The sequence below is a fragment of the Puma concolor genome, chromosome D2, assembly GCF_028749965.1.
Source record: "Puma concolor isolate L17-30 chromosome D2, mPumCon1.1.hap2, whole genome shotgun sequence".
Classification (NCBI taxonomy): Eukaryota; Metazoa; Chordata; class Mammalia; order Carnivora; family Felidae; genus Puma; species Puma concolor.
This window is the reverse complement of record NC_141677.1, coordinates 49,321,311-49,343,986: the sequence shown is the minus strand read 5'-3', so window position 1 is coordinate 49,343,986 and position 22,676 is coordinate 49,321,311. Positions and strand designations below refer to the sequence as shown.

Below are 22,676 nucleotides of genomic sequence, written 5' to 3'. Positions count from 1 at the left end.
CAGATACAAGGCCACAGAGTCTGTCCTGAGAAGGACAAGATGGGGTACAAGGTGTTGGTCAATCTCACAGCGTGTGTTGGTTGATTTTATGCGTCCACTTAGCTAAGCCACGGCACCCTGTTACATGGTCAAATACCAGTCTAAAAGTTGCCGTGAAGTTTTTTGTTTGTTTGTTTTGTTTTGAGTAAAGCAGATTACCTTCCTGGAAAACATGATGGGCCTCACGCAGTCAGTTGGCCTTTCAGAAAAGACTGAGGTTTCCCAAGGAAGAAGAAATTTTGCCTCAAGACTGTAACAGAGAACCCCTGGGTGAGGTTTCGGTGTGCTGGCCTGCAGATATTAGACTCAAGACTGCAATATCAACTCTCATCTGAGTCTCCAGCTTGCTGGCCTTCCCCAAAGATTTTGCACTGATCATTCTAATTCTGTCCCAGCTGTAAGGTCGACATCTTATTTATTTTGTTGAGAGGAAGTTTCCAAAGCGAAAAGTCAGAGATGATTCCCAAATGGACACAAGAGTCAAGATGTTTATTATTATATGGCACAATCCTGCCTCCAACACACAGATCCTGAGTTCACAGTTACAAAGACTGGGAAGAAACCTTGGGTAAGCCGACCCCTGTCATACCAAGAACTAAATAGAGGTGTCTCTGAGGGCAGGTTCAGAGGTGAGGTCAACCCAGCTGAAACATCTTTTTAAACACAACGTTCACAGGTCAAGTCCGGCCAGCTTGCCACTTCTCCGTTGAGGATGTCTTACATTCCTTGGGAAACTGCACGCTTGCAAGAAGAGGTAGAGGGGCTGTACTTCCCTCCAGGACACAGCAGGAGCCACAGTCTCCAGCCGGGGAGTCTCCCCAGAGTGCCCTGAGGATGATCTGCTTTGAAATACAAAGCCCAGGAACTGGACAAATGGCCCTTGTCTGGGCAAATGCTCTGTGCTCTCTCAAGGTTCCTTTCTTTTCCATGTCGAAAGTCTCCACTTCCGTTGGCTGTTTAACATCCTGGCTTGAGGGAAGGTTCTAATCGTTGATTAGCTTGCCCCCTTGAATCTCAGTATCTGTCTATTCATAGGAATTCTGGCTCTCAGGCAACACCAGACTCTTTGTAGAGGGAAATCCTTAAGAAATTATACTTTGAGAAACCGTCCTTCTGTAAATCCTCCTGCCCTTGTAGTGTTTCATGCCATGTCCAGCAAACAGTCTTGCCATTTGTTAAATGAGTCAAAATATTGCACAGCATAAAGTCATTTATTAAAATTCTAGTTCCATTGAAAATGCAACTTATTCAGGCATCTTGCATTGCCATAGTTATTTTCATCTTATTTCTGAGATATTAGCAACTCATGGCCATTACGGAGTCCACTCATAGTAATTGAGTTTCTGGCAGCCCCACATTGTCAGCATCCCCCAGATCCCCCAGGAGCATAGCCCAAGTAGAAGGTGGCAAAGTGTATGAAGTGTGGGTGCATGGGGGGTCACATAGATCTACAGGAGGCTCAAGAAGACAAGGAAAGCCTAAGGAAATGGAAAGCTGTGCCTTCTAAATTTTTTTTTTTTACATTTATTTATTTTTTAGAGACAGAGTACTGGTCAGGGAGGGATAGAGACAGAGGGAGACAGAATCTGAGCCAGGCTCCAGGCTCTGAGCTGTCAGCACAGAGCCCAGCGCAGGGCTCGAACCCACAAACCGTGAGATCATGATCTGAGCTGAAGTCAGATGCTTAACTGACTGAGCCACCCAGGCGCCCCGAAAGATGTGCCTTCTAAAGAAGTACATCTTCTGATCTGTACTGTTGGATGAGCCAAAATCATATATATGTATATATATCCAATGTCAGGAACCTAGGGAGGAGAAGGTGAAGGGAAAGACCTTTGACTCATTACAAACCAGACTTCTTTATGCTCTCTGACTATGGATGTTCATGCCACCCTTGTCTTCACATATGTCTTTTTTTTTTAAGATTTTTTAAAAATTTATTTATTCATTTTGAGAGAGAGAGCGTGTGTGTGTGCAACCAAGGGAGGGGCAGAGAGAGAGAATCCCAAGCATTCTCCACACTGTCAGCACAGAGCCCGATGCAGGGTTGGATCTCACAATTGTGAGATCATGCCCTGAGCCGAGATCAAGAGTTGGACATCTAACGGACAGAGCCACCCAGGTGCCCCCTCTTTGGAGCAGACCTAGGGACGGTGACATCTTTTTCTCAAGACCCAGTAGAGAAAGGTCTTGAGCTAAGCAGATATTTTTCCCCAAAAGGAAGTTTCAGCAGCAATTTTTAGCTATCCCCTTTTTAAATTTTTTTTTAATCTTTATTTATTTTTGAGAGAGAGATAGAGTGCGAGCGGGGGAGGAACAGAGAGAGAGGGAGACACAGAATCTGAAACACGCTCCAGGCTCCGAGGCGTCAGCACAGAGCCCAACGCGAGGCTCAAACTCACAAACCATGAGATCATGACCTGAGCAGAAGTTGGCCGCCCAACCAACTGAGCAACCCAGGCACCCCTAGCTATCACCTTTTAAAGCAAGCTCTCTTCGGGGTTCCTTGGTGGCACAGTCAGTTGAGCGGCTGACTTTGGCCCAAGTCGTGATCTCGCAGTTCACAAGTTGGAGCCTCAAGTCAGGCTCTTTGTTGACGGCTCAGAGCCTGAGGCCTGCTTCGGACTCTATGTCTGTCTCTCTCTGCCCCTCCATGGCTTGTGCTGTGTCTCTCTCTCAAAAATAAAAACACTTTTTAAAAATTTAAAGTAAGCTCTCTCCATCCCAGGAAACCCTGTGCCTAAGCACTTACTAGTTCTGCAACATCGGATACAAAGTTTCTTCAAAGCATAACCGTAACAGACAAACAATAAGTAGTATATAAATTGAACGCATGTGTGTGTACATGTATATGTATGTATGTGTCTGTGTAAGAAGGCAATTATGTGGCACCCATTATGCAAAGTTATGTCCATTTGGAGAATAAATTCTCATTTTCAGTCTGCCTCTAGCATGGGTTAAAGAGTTCCATATATTAACCTGAAGTTGTTATCGGTATGCTAACAAATGGAGTTAATGAAAACCATTTCACATAGGAAGGAAGGGTAGATGGTATGCAGATTGAGAAATCATCTGAAAACTGATGGCAAATCCTTCTGTGTGTTAAGATCATGCAACGGATGACCTCCCTGCTCAAGGGTTCCATCACACCAAGTGGTTCAAGGAGCATTCTGTAAGTGGCCTCTTCCTGCTGGTGGGTTTAATAAAATGGAGCCCGTTAAAGGCAAAGAAAAGTTGCTTGGTTTAAACTGGATCTTACAGATCTCAAACAAGTGCAATCATCCAATTGTTTCCTAAAGAATATACATTCGAAATCGTGAAGACTTTGAAAAAGTGCCTTTAAAAATCACTTGTTCTGAATCTTAGGGAGAGAAAGGGGGGAAAAAGTCCTACGAAGTCATCCCTAAAAGGCCTTAGTTAGTTAACTAGCAATTTTAATGCAAACTCACCTTTACTGTTTTAAGGGAATGGCCTTGAAAGTGATCCTCATTATTAATAGCATTTATGTCCAATTACATAAACCTATATTTCAAGACTCAGAGAAATCTAAATTGCATCTCGACAACATGTGATTATGCCCAGGCATTTTCACAACTTGCCTCTCAAAGCACCAGAGGGAAGAAGGCAATTCCTCACTCTTCCTTGCCTTAGCTGATGCAATAAGTCACATGTGTTTTATCAGACTCGGGCTCCTGTACACTTACCCCCTCGAAAATCAAACACAAATTCGTTCTTTGTGGCTCTTTCTTGACTAAAAATGTTGGATCCATTTGTGTTTGTTTCCGTGTGGCTTTTTACGGATCTTACAAGTTAGTTTGTACTGTTCACAAAATAATGACTTCTCCAAAGACTTTCTGATGCAGGAACACTATAAAACGTGAAACTAAAAAAAAATAAAATAAAATAAAAGAAAAGAAATAAAAAAACGTGAAACTGCCCCAGGTGAACAGGATAATGCCCTGGTCCTTAATGGACTTTCAAAGGCCCCCTTTCCTGGGGCCATGTGCTAGGGTAAGAAGACTTGCAGAAACTTCTGTGTGGCCTCAGCATCCCTGAGGCCCAATCTTCCAACAGAGTAGATGTGGCTTTACCCCCACTCCTTGGTGGCACAAACACAGTGTCCCAGACCCAGATTCTTTATTCACTTTACTCACCATGTCCCCTTGGATGGGCAATTGAGCTTCCTTGAATCTGTTTTCTAATCTGAATCTGGCAGAAAAGGGGAAAAAAATCATATGCCAGATATTGATTAAACACTACCACATTCTAGAGTCAGTATCTTAGAAAACAGAATCAGTCTTCCTCCCTCAAGGAGCTCATGGTAAAGAAATGAAACATACAGCTTGCCAGAGAGTAGTACATGTGAGCCAGTGAGGAGCATTGTGGTTAGGGGACCAGGAAAGACCTCAAAGGGAAGGTGATTTGTGAGTAAAGACCTGAAGGAGGCGAAGGAACAAACCCTGTGGACCTGTGGAGGCAGAGCCTTCCAGGCTGAGGAAACAGCAAGTGCAAAGGCCCTGTGGTGGGAGTACACCTATGCAGGAAAAAGAGTATGACCAGAGCAGAGAGAAGGAGGGGAAGTAGGAGATGAGGTCAGAGAGGCAATAAAGGGGGCAAGATCATCTAAGAAAAGAGGTAGAAAACAACAGCCTAGAGTCACATGACCTGCCACCTGTTTTTGTAAATAGTCTTATTTGAACCACAACCAAGCAGAGTTAAGTAGTTGCAACACAGGCTATTTAGCCCACAAAGCCCAAAATATTTAATATCTGTCCTTTTACAGAAAACACTTGGGAGTCTCCAGTTTAAACAAATAGGTGTATTGTTCTCCATGACAGGTCTAGAGTGGGCAGTGCAGGCAAGGTGCAGAAGCCCCATGATGTTAATAAGGCCCAGACTCTTTTTATCTTTATGGTCCACTAGTCTTAGCCTATGGATGTGTTTCATCATGTTCTCAAAATAGCTGTCAGTGCTCCAGAAATAGCACATTCTATCCACATCTGAGATAGAAAGGCAGGTGAAAGAGGTATCGGTTCCTTCTACTAGGAAGGCAAAAGTTGACTTCACCCCCACCCCCGGAATGCTTTTCCCTGTCTCTTTGCCCAGAAGTAGGTCATATGGCCCTTCTAGCTTCAAAGGAAGTTGGGAAAGCCACGGAAAGGACCGTCAAGATTGACTTAGTCACTTTCAAACTTTTTTGACCATAACCCACAGTGAGAAACATGTCATATCATAGCCTAATGCACGTAACTGAAATACTGCAAACAAAAGTTTCCTAAGAGGCAACTTACATTTACGTTGTGTGCTGTAAACTGATATTTTCTCTTCCAGTGTTTTAAATATGAGTCACATCATCTACTCACTTAATTTCATCACCCACCGTGGGGATGGTGCCAAGTGCCTTATGAAAAATGCAGTGGTCACAATCCGTCGCTAGGGACTGGCACAGCTCTGCTCCAAAAAGTTCCTGGCTCTCCCTCTCTCTCTCAACTTTCTTCCTTTTCCATTCCTTTACTTCCTTCCTCTCTTTTCTCCAAAGAAGAGAATGGATAATGGATTGGCAACTAACAATAGCCACAACACCCACCATAAGTGAGCTGGAGACCAAATACAGTTTCATTGAATACTGAGTGAAAGGAGAAGGTGATCATCCTTCTGAAGGAACTGAGGACCCTGATGACGGACACTTGTCTTCCATGTAAAATCCAGGTGGAAACACCTATTCCTCAGGGGGTGTCGAGGGGATTGTGTGGGGTCCCCGATGTATAGCACTAGCACAGTGCCTGACACACAGTGGGAATGCAAGACACATCAGGTTGCTTCCTCAAATGCAATCATCTCTCCAGACCGGTCCTGGCCCTGGACACAGAATCAACCAGATAAGAGAGAATGATTCATTCTCAAGGGCTGGAAAGTCCCAGGGAAATTGCATGTTACCCTGGTGCTGTGCTTACTTATCCTATTGGGCACAGGATGAATACTCACAGGTTAAGGGCTATGTTGAATTTTGCCCACTGTTTTTGTCTGTTTTGTTACATAATTGTTTTCCAAGTTAGCTATCATACTGTGTGGTCTCGGTTTCAGTAGTAGAACCCAATGATTCATCTGTTACGTATGACACCCAGTGCTCATCCCAAGTGCCCTCCTTAATGCTCATCACCCATTCAGCTCATCCCCCTACGTCCCCACCCCACCCCCATCAGCCCTCAGTTTGTTCTCTGTATGTAAGAGTCTCTTATGGTTTGCTTCCCTCTCTATTTTTATTATATTTTTCCTTCCCTTACCCTATGTGCATCTGTTAAATCTCTCAAATCCCCCATATCAGTGAAATCCTATGGTATCTGTCTTTCTCTGACGGACCTATTTCACTTAGCATAATACCCTCCAGTTCCATCCACGATATTGCAAATAGCAAGATTTTATTCTTTTTCATCGTCAAGTAGTATTCCATTGCGTGGTGGTGTGTGTGTGTGTGTGTGTGTGTGTGTGTGTGTGCCACATCTTCTTAATCCATTCCTCAGTTGATGGACACTTGTTGCTCACTGTTTTTGAAAATTTTGCAGAAGCACCAGTTACTGGCCTTAGCTCTGATGACCAGGACTTTTGGCTATGCAGGAGTGGAAGTCCCTGACCACAGGCCCTAAGCTGGCAGAGGATGGGCCATTCTCCATGAACTCATGCAAGGGCAAAGTGAAGTATTTCTGGTCATCTTTAGCCCCCTCATTTTTGCAAGTGGGGAAATTGAGGCCCTGAGCAGTTGCAACACGGCAAGCTCGTGCAGGAAATAGACAGCAGAGCCAATCTCTTGACCCCAAATCCAGCAGCAATAATTAACACAGCCCCTCTCAAGAGGGGTCCAAAGGGCCCATAAATTCAAATCCCAGGCTGAATATACCCGCATTTTTCTAGAAGGTACGTATCAGGTTCTAAAATGGACATCTGTTTCTACAAAGTTAGGAACCACAGATTGAATGACACTAAAATGATTCGTGTTGAGAGTTCAAGAGAAGAGGTCTGGAGGTCAGGACTAGGGATGGTGATATAAAACAGAAACTGCAAATGTTTCCATCAGCCTCTTCCCCACCCCACCCCCACCCCCACCCCCTCCATACCCCAGAAACAATGAGCTTCTGAGTTCTCTAAAAGGCCTGTGTGCTTTTGTCCCCTCTGCCTCTGTGCAAGCAAATCTCCATCCGGTAGGCAGTGATTGGGAGAGAAGTTTATCTCCTTTTTTTTTTTTTTTTTTAAGTTTATTTTTATTTTGAGAGAGACAGAGAGAGAGACAGAGCACACAGGCACACACCAGCAGGGGAGTGGCAAAAAAAAAAAAGACAGAGAATCCCAAGCACGCTCCCCACCGTCAGCACAGAGCCCAACGCAGGCCTCCATCACAGGAGCCATGAGAACAGGACCTGAGCGGAAATCAAGAGTGGACGATTAATTGGCTGAGCCACCCAGGGGCCCCGAGAAGTTTACCTCCTCTTTACCATCGGATCGCATTTCTTAAACTCAGAATGAGTTCTAAGAGGCCACACCAAACAGTAGGACCACACACAGGTGCCCCTTGAGCAAAAAAGATGACAACGGCCTGGCTTTAACTGATAACATCCTCCCCAGTGCACACTAGAAATTTTGGTACCCACGAAGTGGCCTTTGTTGGAAACCCAAGGGTCCTGATCACCCAAGGGTCCCAGACTCCGCCCACGCACCGGACCCTCCCAGCAGAGTCGGGACTGCTTCCTCCAAGCGTCTCAGGGCGCCCTCGTCGTGACGCGGGGCCACCTCTCCGGCCTGAGTCCCCGAACCTTCTTCGCTGCGTCTCGGGCACCGCCCGAAGCCCACCCTCCCCTGTGTGCCCGGGGCGGGGCGGGACGGACGCGGCGGCGCCATTGGCCTGCGCGAGGCGAGAGGCGGGGAGAGGCGGGGAGAGGCGGGGAGGGGCGGGGCGCAGAGGGACACATGGAGCGGGCCATTGGCCGGCGCCGGGCGAGGGGCGGGCCCTACGCGCTAAGCCCCAGGGAACTGGGGCAGTAAGCGCTGCCTACACAGCTCGAGTGCCGGCGAGGGCACAGCACCGGCAGCGGCTTCTGGACGGCGCGATGAGCGGACGGTGAGTGATGCAGAGGCAGGAGAGTTTGGGGGCATCCACGGAGCACCGTCACCTCCGTCCCCGAGCCCAAGACCGCCCCCAGCCATGGGCTCTGGAGCCTGGGCACCGGTGCCCCTTGGCTGCCGCGTGCAGAGTTCCCTCCCCCTGCCAGCCTGGCGCAGCCCCGGCCATTGCTGAGAGTGGGCACTGCGCCAGGCACCTTCTCCAGAGGGAAGGCACCTCAGGGGCTCAAACCTGAGCACGATGGGTGAGAGCGGCCGCAGGCTACACCTTTGCCCAGTTTGCCTCTCATCTTAGGCACTATCCTAGAAGCATTGATCTTAGTTGTGGGGAGAGGCTCCAAGAGGCTCTGGCACAACTCGGATTTCACAGATGGAAAACCGGCGCCGAGATAATAGCAGAAGGAGGGGCTTGCCTCACCACGCCATTTACCGAGGATTTGCCTTGTTCCCAGACCTGTGCAAAGGTCATTAGCACAATACGGCACCTACTTCTCACAGCCCTGATACTTTCATTTTCCCCATTTTCAGATGAGAAAACTGAGGCATGGAGAGTTATGGAACTGTCCAGTTTCACCCAGATGAGTCAGTGGTTGAGACAGGATTTGAACTCAGACTTTGTTGGGCCAGGTCTCATTCATTTCAGCAGCTGACTTCAGAGCTCACCCTGCCCACCATCCTATTCCAACCCCCACCCCCCACCCCTCGCCGCCCCAGCTCCTGACACTCAATCAGGCACTTCTAATCCCCAAGAGATGCTTCAGTGTTTTTACAATGGGGCACAGCCCTGTGGGAGGGAGAGCCTCCTCCCACACCAGGATCAGTGCAGGGTTAGTGCTGGTCAGTGCTTTCTTAAAACACTGTAAGGAAAGCTTTAGTAAACTCACTTCATAAGCAAATTAAATAAAGTCCCAGCAAGTGGGACTAGGATTCTGGAATTTGAACCCAGGCAGGTTAGACTCCAAAGCCTCACACTTGCACTGGCAGAAGAAACCCTTCCTAGCTTCTCTATAGTTTAACTGCTCAGGGTACAGTCAAGATTTGTTGCCAGTAGCCATGATTTAAAAAAAAGATACCCGCAGTGAATTGGTAGAACTGACAGGTTAATGCAGGTCTGCTTGCCTCCTGCTCTCCAGTATAATCCCTGAGCTGCTACCACCAGGGTGAGAGGTGTGAAAGGGAGGAAGGGAGGAAGGAGAGACTGAGAGAGAGGAGAGAAGGGGGGGGGGGGGAGAAGGGGAAGGGTGAGCAGAAAAGATGAACCGCATTAAACTTAAGTCGAAACATTTCTGGCTGGAAGTTGTAATGGGGTGTGGTTCAGCTCTCTGTCGGTGGTGAAGTGTATTTTCAGCAGTTCTTGTCATCATTCTCTGTGTGGGTAGTGCTGGTGGTTCGACTTGACAGCGAAAATGAGGTTGACGCTACTGATTAAACAGCCCCTGTGAAAGTGGGAAGGGAGGCCATATTTCCACCCTGAGACTCCGGTGGGTGGCCTGGAGGTCGAGAACAGAGTGAAGGTCCAGGGTCCCCCTGGGTCAAGGTCACCTGGACAATGACAGAGAACAAAGGACATGAACAGAACTCAGCATGTCTCAGTTCAGATCCTGTAAGTGCGAAGCCTCACAGGGAGACCCTGACCAGGAGGTCTACCGGAAGGCACTCTGGACTGGGCCTCTGGGGACCTGGGCCCTGGTTTTGAGAGCAAACTCAGCCATATGTCCTTGCTCACAGCCACTCCAGGGAAGGACTGACACCCTCTTTGAGTCCCTTGTCCCCATCTCCAGAGCACACCCCGTTATGCCCTATCATGAGAGCTTCAGTTTATTATGGGTGAGCCTGCTGTGAGGCCCATCTTATAGCGGTCAGTGATTCAACTAATGAGGGACCTGAGGCTGAGAGAGGGAACGGGACTTGGCCTCAGGTCACACAGCTGAAGAATCACAGAGCAGAGCTTGAAACCCGGATCCTTATAAAGGTTGGGTTGTTATCTGGTCACAGAGTACAGTGAAGGAAGTGTTTTGGAATTGTTTTCAAGTAAATTAAAACCAAATAGAAAGCAGCTACACTTCCCAGAGCTTCTGCTCTAGTGAAAGGGGAACTTATAGTTTGCTCAGTTTTCTTTTCTGGCTGTCTGACCTCCTTCCCCAGGAGGCACTGCTGAGGGAGAGATTTGGAACCCCTTCCCCTTGCCCTGCCTGACTTTGGGGGATGGGAGCAGGGAGGCCATGCAGCCCCATAGCTGCAGAGCTGGGAAGAGCCCTGAAGATGCTCTAGATCAGCTGCCGGTACAATCCTGGTTAAACTGAGGCCCAAGGGCTGGCACAACGTGGTGACGTCACATGCCACATGGACGCTGCAGCGAAACCCACACCCAGACTTCTCTCTGGGATGCCCCTTTGCCTCCTCCCTCTTGCTGTGACACGTTTCAGCAGAGTTCTTAACCTGGGCTCTGGGAATCCAGGGGCACATGAATAGGGACTTCCCAAGGCCCCTGCGGTAGTATGCAAATTTGGTGCACACACTTGCACACTCATGCACACATGTGCATTTTTCTGGGGAGTGTGTGTTATTTCAAGAGATTCCAAAGGGCTCAATGGCCCAGAAGATTCTGAGCCCCACTATGTGTCACAAGAAACCACCTCCAGCAACTGCCCTTGGCGCACAGGCCTGGTGCAGTAGATAGCAGGGGTGGGGGAAGCCACAGAGGGCACCCGGTGTGGCCCAACAGCAGCTGGCACTGAACCCTTGGAGGGCTTGCCCCCACCCCCCCCCCCCCCGCACCTCTGGCCCCAGACACTCAGGCTGTTGGTCATTCTGAGCACCTGTCTGGCCCAAAAAGCATGGCTGAGGGGATTCCTGCTTCCATAGACACCCTCTTCCATAGGCAAGGAAGGGTCCCACATGGCCAAGTGTGTGTGAGAGAGCAAGCAGGAGGGTCGGAAATGGCTTTCTTGCCTCGAGCTGCCGTGCCTCGAGAGCAAGAGCAGAAGCCCAAAATCCTGCCACAGGGGGCTGGGTGAGCACTGCCTGTGCGCTTGGGTGAGAAGCCATAAGGAAGGCCAGCCTACGTGTGGACAGAGGGCCAGGCTCTTCAGAGGAAGGGCGATGGTGTCAGGGAGACCCGGGTGCCAGAATGGGCTCAGGGAGACCTGTTGGTGGGAGCCCAGGAGGCGGGAGGATGCAGTAAAGGCGAGTTGGGGTCCGTGAGTCAGCCCAGAAGAAGGCAGTGAGTGGAGTGGCTGCTGTCTCTGCGGCCACCTCTCCTGCCCTCCCTCAGCCACCATCACCACCATCTGGAGTTCACACAGTGTCCTCCTGGGACCTCCTTCCCAGCTACCGTGCTGAGGCAAGGAGGGCTGTGGCTGAGCCAGCGGGCAGATGGCGGCAGAGGGAGGGGGGTGGACAGCCATGGATATGGAGGGGAGGGTAAGGACAGCAGTGTGGAGGGGCGGGGGGCAGCAGCTGCTGAGTCGCTGTCTGCTGTCTGCATCCCAACAACTGGCTTTCTCAGCAAAAATGTGTCGCTGAGGGGCAGCCCGTGTGCGACCAGACGTCCTCTCGGAGGCAGCTGGTACCAGCAAGCACTGCAGCTTCCTCCGTGGCCAAGCTCCACCATTTGCTGGCTGACAGGTGCTGGGGGGTTGGGAGGGGGGCCCTTTAAGGCCCCTTCTTTCCAGTGCCCCCTGCTGCCCCTGGCTGGTCATGGGCTACTGAGCGGAGTACATCGGCTTCCCGGGAATGCGAGGCAGTGTCCCTGCACCTGCCCTCTCTCTCGGAGCCTGCCTCCTTCTGGCAGGAGCATCCTGGGCCCCACACCTCTGTCCTCCTTTCTTTTGCTTCCCGCGTCGCTTTATTTACACATTGGATTGTAGTCATGCCTAAATAAGAGAATAATCATAACTTGAGGAAGCGTTAGAACAGAGGTTACCAAGCCCCCAGATCTCACAGACATCCCCGGAGCATTTTAATTTGGATAGTGACGCATTGACCGTTTTGCCAAGTGAGGACAATGACCATCTATTTTTGCCATCATTTCAGGAAAAGAGAGGGCATTGTAAGAGGGAAAAGTAGGCAGCGCGGAGTCGTGAAAGAAAAGGCTTTCAAATGTACTCAGTTGGCTTCTTGGAAACCCCACTCGCTTAGCCTTTCTTTCCCCTTTGGCCCTGGCCAGTAGGAATCGGGCTGTCATGGTGACCCAAAGGGCCACAAAGCTGCCTTCTTCTGTGATAACCGGCTCCATGACCACAAACAAGGGAGAGATGGGCCAAGCCTAGCAGTTGTAAAGGCTTCAGTGTCCTTTGTCCCAAACCAAAGGCCAGAGACAATAGCAAGGGCAGGCTGTGGTGCCTGCTGTCCTCAGCAGCCCCTCTGCATGGCTGATGGAGCAGCCACTGAAGTGGAAAGCAAAAACAGTTCACTGCTTGTTCACTGGGGACAGGTAGGTAACCATGGCTGGCAGGTCGCCCCGGGGGCCCTTCTCTGGGGGACAAGGAGCCCTGGCTGCTGTATGAGTCTCTGGTTGGGAACAGAGCCTAGACTGGCCTGGGGAAGAAAACCTGGAGACCAGAGCTGTGTGCCCTGGGGCCCTGGGGGAGGGGTGGAGGCCAGGACAAAGAGGGCTGGATCCCAGGGCCAGAGGGTTGGCCTGCCCAGCTGCATCTGTCACTCTGGTTTTTGGACTGCGCCAGGGTGGCAGGCCAGCCCCAGCCCGTCCTCTCCCCCGCTCCAGCTTCAACCAAAGTAACCTTGCTTTTTTTTTTTTTTTTTAAGATTTTTATTTTTAAAATTTTTAAATGTGTATTTATTTTTGAGAGTGAGAACAGGAGAGGGGCAGAGAGAGAAAGGGGGACAGAGGATCCAAAGCAGGCTCTGTGCTCACAGCAGAGAGCCTGATGCAGGGCGTGTACTCATGAACCACGAGATCATGAGCTGAGCCCAAGTTGGATGCTTAACCGACTGAGCCACCTAGGCACCCCACAAAGTAGCTTTGCTATAATCCATTTGTGCGTTGGACTTCTGCCTGTAAATATGAGATTGTGCTTTTCATTAAAGGTTGAAAAGCACTCCACTAAGAGATTCGCTAAGGCCATGTCCAGTGCACGAAGAGAGTGAATATTTAAAAAGGGGCAGTTTCAGGAACATGTTCCAAACAGAGAGGGATCTCTGTTTGCTTTCTTCCTGTTGCTCTCTTCTCTCTCTCCCTCCCTTGCAACTCTCTCATTCGGCACTTATCTCTAGGACACCTCTAAGGTGCATGTACACCTCACTTTAGAGCTCCACAAGACACTGGGCTTATCAAAATGAATGAAAATCATCTCAACATTCAGTCTGGTAAAGAACGCACAAAGGCACAGTGTTCAGATTTGGAGTGGAGATCTTATGAGTGACCGCAAGCTCAGGTCTGGAACTCAGGGAGGTGGAGACATTGTCTCCTCCGGGTGGAAGGGTGGACATGTGAGAATCAGACAGACAGATGATGCATATCAGAAGTCCGTCATTCTCTCAAAGAAGACACTGTTTTTCTAGGGGGCAAGGTTCCCGCCACATAAGGTTCAGACCCAGCCCAGCAAGTTGGAAGAGACCCCCTTTGTTGAAGTGGGCCTTTTATTGCCTACCTGCAGCCTTGCTCACTCATTTCCTGCCCTCCCCTGGGACAGTGTGCAACCCCATTCTCCATTCCTGCCGAGCTAAGGTATTTACTTTATGGGCTGCCTTCCCCCTTCCTTCTTCACTTGACCACCTATAATCCAGGACCCTTCTCCACTTTCCTCCTGACCCCATCCCCCCCGCTGATGCCACCTGACTCCGGCTAGAGCCGCTCAGCCTGTTGGTCATGTCCTTTTAAAAAGCAGATTCTGGAGGGCAAAGTTCTCCTGAAAGCCAGTGCTTGGAAGGTTTCATGTGTTACTTTGTACCGTGCTTTGCAAATAATATTATACAGAGCCCTAGGCAAAGCCCTGGATGGGGGGTCCCGGCCACCCACCTCACTGTCAACCCAAGCAGCCCCTTTTAATCTGATTTGCATAAATATTCCATGTGAACAAAGTTCAGTGGAACCAGGCTTCCATTTCATCTTGGCCTAGAAAGCGTTTGGCGGAGGGGCGCCTGGGTGGCTCAGTTAGTTAAGCGTCCGACTTCATCTCAGGTCATGATCTCGCGGTTTGTGGATTCGAGCCCCGCGTGGGGCTCTGTGCTGACAGCTCGGAGCCTGGAGCCTGCTTCGGATTCTGTATTTCCGTCTCTCTTTGCCCCTCCCCCACTTGTGCTCTCTATCAAAAATAAATAAAATGTAAAAAAAAAAAATCACGGGGGGGGGGCATGGTGGGGTGCAGGACAGCATTTCCTACGTAACCATTTGAATGTTTTTGCCATTTTAAGAATTCAGAACTCTTGTTGGGGAAGCCTGGGAGGTAGGGTACGAAGAGCTTCCGTTTGTCCCGTAGATTACACAGTAGGGGCTGGTTGTGCGGAGGGGTGGCTGCTGACGAGTTTGCAACAACCAGCCCTGGTCTGTGTTGCCTGGGTGCTCACTCAGAGGGGCTGTTGTCCAGGAGCCTGTGGCCCTGGGTCCCTGAGGGTCACGGCTCCTCCCCAGCCAGTCCTCTCTGCCCTTCCCGACCCCATTCCCACCCTTCTGGCCAGAGCCAGGGCCCATTCTTAACCTTGCCCGTTGATCATTTCAAGACACCTCTGTTTCCTGTGCAGCACCCAGGGAGAACATGCTCCACAAGCCCCACTTGTATATTTGGCAGATTAAACTTGACATTATCATAAAAAAAATTAAAATTAAAAAAAAAGTCTTCTATAGTTAAGAAAATGTCTAACCTGCTGGAGATCAATATCCCCATTGTACAGATGGGAAAATGAAGGCTCAGAGAGGAAAAGGCAGGAAGCTAGAGCCATGAGGGTCTTTAGCAGCCCCTGGCCCAGAGCTGTAACTGATCACTGCTTGACTTACAGAGATTTCACTTATAAGTATTCCTCCTAAATAGAGCAAAATCAGCATAGTCCCCACATGCTGTAGGAGAATCAAAGTATTGTAAACTGGGTCCTGTCATGAATCAGAAGTCACACGCCAGAGCCCCGCTAAAGGCATCTGTATTGCAAGTATGTTTTGTCTAGCTACATTTTATTTTTAACTATATAGTTTTAATTGAATAATTTACAGCCTTAGGATAGTGTAGATTATGCTGCAGTAACAGATCCCTGAGACACCAGCAGCTTAGATTTATTTAAATCCCTTTCCCAGTCCATATCCGCCATGGGTTGGCAGAGAGCTCTAGTCCGCAGAGGCGCTCTGGGACCCAGGCTGACCATCTGGAAGCTGCACCAATCGGGACATGTGGCTTTCTGGATCACCACGGCAAAGAATGGGGTCACAGGCTGGCTTGGAGGCACTAGGCTGAGAGTGACACACACAACACCTCTTATGTGTAGCGTGTGACATGTTAGTCACATGGCCACCCGGGGGAGGGGGGGGGGTGGAGGAATGTGAGTGATCACAGGTCATCCCAGGGGCGATGTCTCTGCCACAGTGTCCAACTCCAAACAGTGAAATATAGCCCTTACAGATGCAGATTTCTGGCTTCTCATGAAACGCCAGAAGAGCTGCCCCTCCAGAGAAGGAATGTGTCTCCCTGTTCCCCATGGACTCCACTGACCAGTGTCTCAGCTGAGTCACTTTCCTAGCCCCTGGAGACTTTTACGTGTTTTATTCCAGTTGGGGATGCACAACTCTGGGAAAGTTGACTTTGGAGGACCCCATGAGGCTTCTCAAATCCATCCAATAATTTAGTAGACATCTATGGGCCTCTTGCTGTGTGTCAGGCTCGGGCTCGGGGCTGGAAACAAGAGGTGAGCCAGAAAAGTATCATCCGTGGTGCGGAGGTCTGCGGCTTCAGCCTCCCCTCCCACCTCCCCTACATGTACTCCCCCATCGTCCTGTCAGCCACCCACTCAATGGGTCAGGCCCTGCGGGCCCAGAACATCCAGGAGCCCAGAGCAGGTGCTGGACTAGAGAGGAGCCTTTCCTGATACTAGAGGAGGGGACCACTCTGGCAAGGGTTTCCTGGCAGAGCTAGCTTGCAGAATACAGGGCAAGCAGTGGGCTGTTTTCTGGACAAGAATAGCTCCATCAAGACCCAAAAGGAGAACAAAGCAGAGAGCACAGTAGGCGAGATGAGAGCAGCTCAGGGAAGCTAGAGCTGAGAGCAGGAAGTGAGAAGGGGTGGGAGAGAAGCTGGTTACAGAGGAGGCCAGAGGGAAAACCGCCTGCTGTTGCTTCTGGGTAAATCCAGCTCTTCCCTTCCGGTAATGAGCCTGTGTAAAGCAAGACACAGTTGTGCCAGGGACCCACAGAAACAGCGTTGAGTGAGAAACTCAGATACTTTTTTCTTGGGCTGAAGCCAGCTCTGCATGGAAACGTTTGAAGAACTCCTCAGAGAGGGAGCCTTGCAGAGCAGTTTTTTCCACTGGAGACTGAGCTGCTGAGGACCCGAAACCCGATTTTGAAATCCTATTGCCCAGCAGTGAGGCCCCCCGCTCCAGAACCCCATAGCGCCCTGCCCTGTGCCCTATGGAGGTAGGGTCTGACCTCTGTCTAGACCCTGTTTTGCTTCTCTCTAGACCCAGGGAGAAGGGAGGTATTTTTAGGATGATTCTGAGGTCACTGAGAAGCCCACCTCCCTCAATCCATTCCCCTTCTCCCTGTTTCCCCTGCTTCCAGAATCGAATGCTCATTCGGGCCTGACCCACCAACACAGAAAGCAAGCCTGTGTTGTTTGTGGGTGATATCAAACAAGTGGGAGGAGCGTGTGTTCAGCTAGGGAGTCAGGGCCCAAGGGGATGGAGCACCCTGTCCACTTTGAGGGCATTGACACAGCAGCAGTTGAACCTGACCCCGAACCCCCAGGAACATTTGCACACACACAGGTGGGGAAGACCCGACTGAGCCAGGTTTGTGTGAACAGATGTTGGGGTTTGGGGAAGGAGCCACTCTGTGATATGAAGGACAGGCTGTGCGCCCTGTCTGTGCCACTTCCCAGTGTGACTTAACCCCTCAGAGTCCTAGCTGCATCTTGAGACGAGAGGTACAGACAGGGCCATGACTGGGATAGGGAGAGAGGGAGGTACTGTGGCTCACTGCCTGACACACGGGGGGGCCTCAATAAGAAAGCTCTCAGCCAGGGTAAGTTGGAGAGGGAAAGAAGTAGAAATCTGCGCAGAAGATGCCAACAAGATAGAAAAAAACACTAGTGGATTTCCCCAGGAGGGTTTAAGAAACTCCGTGAAGCCTTCTGGGTTGTGAATACACGGTTTCATGTGTGAATCAACTAGCAATCTTATAATCTTTATAGAGATTACCCCATTGCATCGATAAGAAAAGGAAGTCTGGAGGGTCTAAGTCACTGTGCGAGATGGTTTTAGTGACCAGGATCTAGGATCTAAATGCTTATGTTCAAACAATGACTTTGCCACCGATTCACTGGGAATCTTGGGCAAAGTTCTTAACTTCTGTTCCTGTTTTCTCGCCCATAAAATGGTACGAGGATAGTACTTACCTTATACCGTTGTTGTAAGGAGTAAAAACGATAATTCATAGAAAATGCTCAACACCGTCTCCAGCATGTAGTGACCCCAGTACTGACTAACCCATCACCAGGAGAGCTGGCCCAGGTGTGCTGGTTCCAAAGGGCCACCAGCCTGGGCTCAGTGGGAATGAAGGAGAAAGGCCCAGGGTGCTTTGGGGGGCTGGAGGAGTGATGGAGGCAGTAGCCATCATTTAGGGTGTCCCAGCTGAGGCAAGAGAGCCTGTGGTCTGAAACATTTAGGAGACGGATCCAGATCCCTAGGGATTATGGAGAGGTTCGGGGAGGGCGGCTGTTGGGCTGGTACTGGGTGCCAGCTAGCTCAGCAGTTCTGACCTTGTCTCCCGCCGAGGGAAACGTGGCTGCCCCGTGTGGGGTGTGGGACCCCATTAAGTCCTCTGAGCCTGATCCTTCAGAGCTATGACCACCCTGTGCCCCGGGGTGGGAGGGGGGAGGTGAGGCTGGAGCCACAAGGCCTGCACAACAGGACTCTGGGCACTGCACTGGCCAGCACTTCCTTCTCCGGCTCACCTGTCTGTATGCTCTTCCTCCTCTTCCCTGCAGGTAGCCTCCCTGATGCTACAGACAAGAGGAGAACATGAAGGAAGATTGTCCACCCAGTTCTCATGTTCCCATCAGTGACAGCAAGTCCATCCTGAAGTAAGCCTTTGTGTACAGGGAGGGGGTCTGGTGGTCACTCCCTGCCATGGGCAGCCTTTGGGTAGAGGGATTCTGGGCACTTTTCATAGATAGGACGATGTGCCTGCCCCAGGGACAGTGATGGGGGCACTTCTTTTTGAAGCCTGGCGCCCTGGAGATCAAGGATCTCTTTGGGTTGAGGGTTTGACCCCTGCCCCCTCAGGCCCGCAAAAGCAGGAAAGCATGGCCATGTCCGCTGTGACTCTGCACAGATGGCATTTAATTTATTCAAAAGCTAGAGCAATACGAATACTCTTATTGTGTCAAACAGTTTGGGGAAAAAAAAAAAACCTCAAAATAGGTTTAGAGTTGTTCTTGAAGAAAGCATATTTTATTGACATGATGATTTTTTAGCTTGGCTTATTTTCAATTTTATTTACTCCGTCTTACCATAAAAAAAATGCTTGGAGTATTTATTCAAATGTATTTCTGAACTAACGTTAAGTTTTCATTTTCTCTTGCTTTTTGCGTGCTGGGTCGAAATATTTTCTAGATTTGGGCAGCTCCTATTTGCCTCCTTGAAGAAAAGCCAGCCTCCTAGCTTTCGCTGAGCTGCTTCCTGGGTCCTCCAGTTAGACACCTGAGAAAACAGACAGCATCCCATTCACGGTGCTGCCCATACTCTCACATTCCCGGTTTAAATTTTATAATGAGAATAACATTAGGTACGCCTGGGTGGCTCGGTCGGTTGAGCAGCTCACTCTTGATTTCAACTCAGCTCATGATCCCAGGGTCTCGGAATGGTGGAGCCTGCTTAGGATTCTCTCATTCTCTCTCTCTCTCTGCCTCTCTCCCCTGCTTGCTCGTTCTCTATCTCTGTTTCTCTTTCTCTCTCTCTCAAAACAATATAGTTTTGGGGAAAGTCATAACAATAGCCATAACATGATTAATTTCATGTGTATAATCCTAATAAGTTTATGTTCAGTATTGATACACCTACAAGCACAGCGAACATGCAGCATTGACTCTTGCAATGTTAACGCCATGACATTAACTGAACCACAAGTGAATCACCTCCGTCATCAGTTACCGTCATCCCCACATCAGGCAGCACACCAGAGCACCAACGGCGGGTTTTGCTTATCCACTCCCTGGAGTGCTCCAGTGTCAGTGAAGGCACTGCCCAGAGAGGTTCTAAAGCGGCCCCGGCCAGCAGGGGAGTGACTTCCACGTGTGGCCGCCAAGCACGTGACTTATGGGCGGAGAAGTACAGTTAATATAAAAGACAGGTGGCGAGGACATATTACGAAATACAATAATGAACAAGATCTCGTTAATAACGTTTATGTAAAACGTTCATATATTAATACCAAATACAGGTGGCAAACACTTATTACAAAATAAAATAATGAACAAGGTCTCATTCATCATGTTCATATTGATTACATGTGGACATGAAAATATTTTAGATATATTGTGTCATAAAATAAAATGCATTATGAAAATTAATTTCACCTGTTTTGTTTTCCTTCGTGATGTGACCGCTAGAAGGGTTAAAAGCACACGCGTGCCTTGCATTTCTTATCTGTTCGACTGCACTCCCTGGCAGAGCCCAGCTTGGGCGCAGGGACCGGCTTCTATCCGCTAAGGCTTCCCTTTATTCTGGGGAGAAGGCGTTTGGGCAGAGTGGCCTCCCTCAGACCTTCGGGATCTTATCTCACAGCTGTCACCTTCACCTCTTGGTCAGACCTCCAGAAAGCCAGGATGAGGAAGAGGTAGACACCCCTCATGATGCCCCCAGAGCAGCCACACCAGGCACTCACAGGAAGTAATATTGGTGGGAGGGAGGGGGGGCGAGGGGGAAGCAAGCGTCTTTAAAATGCCAATAATCCAATCCCGGGGATTTATTGAGGAAATGACTCAGAAGTAAAGTACAAGGAGATTTTCGGGAACTCTTATCTGTGATAGTGAAAGCATGCAAACACCATTTGCACAATTCTATGGGCCGTCTGTGAGCTCACTTCCTTCTCTTCCCAGCCCTACACCTTACACAAGGCCTGTCATGTGGAAACCTCTAAAAGACTAAAAGGCATGTGTCTGATGGCAGAGTCTAGTCTCTAAACTGATTATGTGTGGCTGGCGAGACCTGTATCATCACGTCCCAAAGCCCTGCCACGCCCCAAGATTATATGTGTGTTTACCTTTTTAGGTCGGAGCTCTTAAGCTTGCTAAAAACTTACAACTGCTACCACGAGGGCAGAAGCTTTCAGCTGAGACACCGAGAGGTAAGGCCAGTTTCTCTTCTTTATTCATAGGTCACCGTTTATCTTGGATTGTTGAAGACAGTCCTGGTTTATACCTGCTATTCCAGGGTCATTATTAAGACCTTTCCCTTCACTCTGAGAAGTGTCCCAGTTAGGATAATGAAGTATGAGGCCGCCCATCTTCTGAGTTAGAGACCAGGTTACCAGCTCTCTCTCCCGGACGTCCCGTAAGGGGTGCTGAGGGTCAGAGCGTCCCCTCCCTCTCCCTCCCCCAGCAAGAGTTCAGAGCAGACGGAAATAATCACCTGCAGTTCTTCTCCTTCCACGTGAGATTTTTGCCTACGTGAATTGCCAGGACCCTGGAGACTAAAATCTTTAAGACCGCACAGCCAGTCCCTTCTGTGCCCAGCCCACAGCACAAATAAGGAACTCAGCACAGGGCTTGGGTTTGCCCAAGTTCACAGGGCAGTCAAGACGTGGGAGCAGTCTCTGTGGTTGCCAATCAGAATAGACATCAGAGAAGGCTTGAAATGGAGGAGAGCTCCCCAAAAGGTGCTCACGTGGCTGGGCAGGTCAGAACGGGAGAGACAGGGCAGGCGTGGGGAGTGGAGGACTTGAGAGAGCACGTGCTATCTGCAGACACTGTCGCCCTGCGGACCGAACCCATTGCTGCTGTGCAGGAAGATGGGCTCCAGGGAGCCAGAGAAGTTAGACATCTGGAATTTCATGTGCAATTTCCCAAACCTCGAAACACCAAGCGGGCTAAACAAAACACGTCCGTAAGTGAAACGCAGCCCAGGCCAGGCTACTGTCACACAGCTCCGGAGCCTGGAGGGGAGGGAAGCAGCTGGCTCCTGGTCCAGGCAGCACTGGCCTGCCAGTAGTGTGACCTGGAATTGCGCCAACCTCGCACGCCACCTCCCCTGGACCCGCCGCCCAGCACAGGGCCTGGGGCCAGCCCTGACAGCTTGTCTCCCAGCCCCTCTGCACTGTTCCTTCGCTCTCGCTCTTCTTTCTGCAGAGCAGCCTCTCTGATACGCGTCTTATCGGCCACTTACCCTGCTCTGTACTGCTGCTGGAAGGGCTCTGATGCCACCGCCCTGCTATCTCTGCTTTTGCGGTTTCTTTTCTTGCCGCCCGGCTTCGTGTCCCCCGGCCAGGCACGGTGTAGCACCTGCGCACAGATGCTGGGTGACTAACCGGCAAGTGCAGGCCCAGGGCAAGCTGAGATGAGTCCCGAGCTCCAGTGTGCTGGACAGTTTAATCTATGCTAAGCGAGGAGTTGGACCCACATCAGTCCTTGTGCTGGAGGCATGCGATGGGGTCTTCTGGCTGCACCCTGCTTCTTAGCCCTGGGCCATTCAGTGATTGACGTAAGACCCAGCAGCTCTCAACAGGTGGTTTCTGCTCAGCAGCCTCAAAGTCACCTGGGAACTGGCTAGAAATGCAAATTCTTATCACCCTCCTTCCCCCAGGCCTCCTGACTCAGAAACTCTTTATCTTCCCAGCTGTGTTTTAACAAGCCCTCCAGGGGATTGCGATGAAGGCCAAGTTTGAGAACTGCTACTCTTAGACTTTGGTCTTGACTCTTGGGATTCCCCAAGACAGTCCCCTCTGTAGGAGCAGTTGTGTGGGGAGCAGGGCTGGGAAGCCCCAAACTTGTGCCCTGTGTTTGTGTGTGATGGGACAGGCCACATGGAAAAGTGAGAGACCCAAAAAGGGGAAGAGGTATTCTCAACGGGCCCCCGTGGTAAGAAGTTAACGCCCCACAGTTGGGGATTTTCATGTTCCTAACCTAAAAAAGGTATGAGGACCTGACTTGATCTCCCCGGAGCCAGAAACTACCTTGCAGGAAACTTCCACAGCCTTAGCCATCAAGGGGATGCCAGCCTGAGCGAGTATGTGTCTTCGGGAGGTGATCGCCACTATAGAGACGGGCTGTAGGCCTGGGCAGCACCGAGTTGTGATGCTGAAATGCATGACTGGTTCCTGGACACCAAGGGCCTAGTGACCCACCCACCACCCGGCGTTCAGGCCT

At 50.0% G+C, this 22,676-nt stretch overlaps 1 protein-coding gene and 1 long non-coding RNA gene across 3 annotated transcripts in view; one reads left to right on the top strand and one right to left on the bottom strand.

Moving 5' to 3' along the window:
• The first annotated feature begins 8,031 nt into the window (after nt 1-8,031).
• Nucleotides 8,032-22,676, top strand: part of RASSF4 (Ras association domain family member 4) — a 32,930-nt gene continuing 18,285 nt past the window's right edge. For both annotated transcript variants that reach the window (XM_086680300.1, XM_025918121.2), the window contains exons 1-3: nt 8,032-8,149; nt 18,300-18,395; nt 20,584-20,659. In XM_086680300.1, coding sequence (XP_086536426.1) covers nt 18,334-18,395; nt 20,584-20,659 — 138 coding nt within the window. In that variant the 5' untranslated portion in view covers nt 8,032-8,149; nt 18,300-18,333. The remainder of the gene's footprint in view (nt 8,150-18,299; nt 18,396-20,583; nt 20,660-22,676) is intronic.
• On the bottom strand, nt 18,744-22,468 carry LOC147576049 (uncharacterized). Its single transcript, XR_015241700.1, has 2 exons — nt 21,697-22,468; nt 18,744-19,014 (listed from the first exon to the last, which is right to left on the bottom strand). It is a non-coding gene; the product is annotated as an uncharacterized LOC147576049 (long non-coding RNA).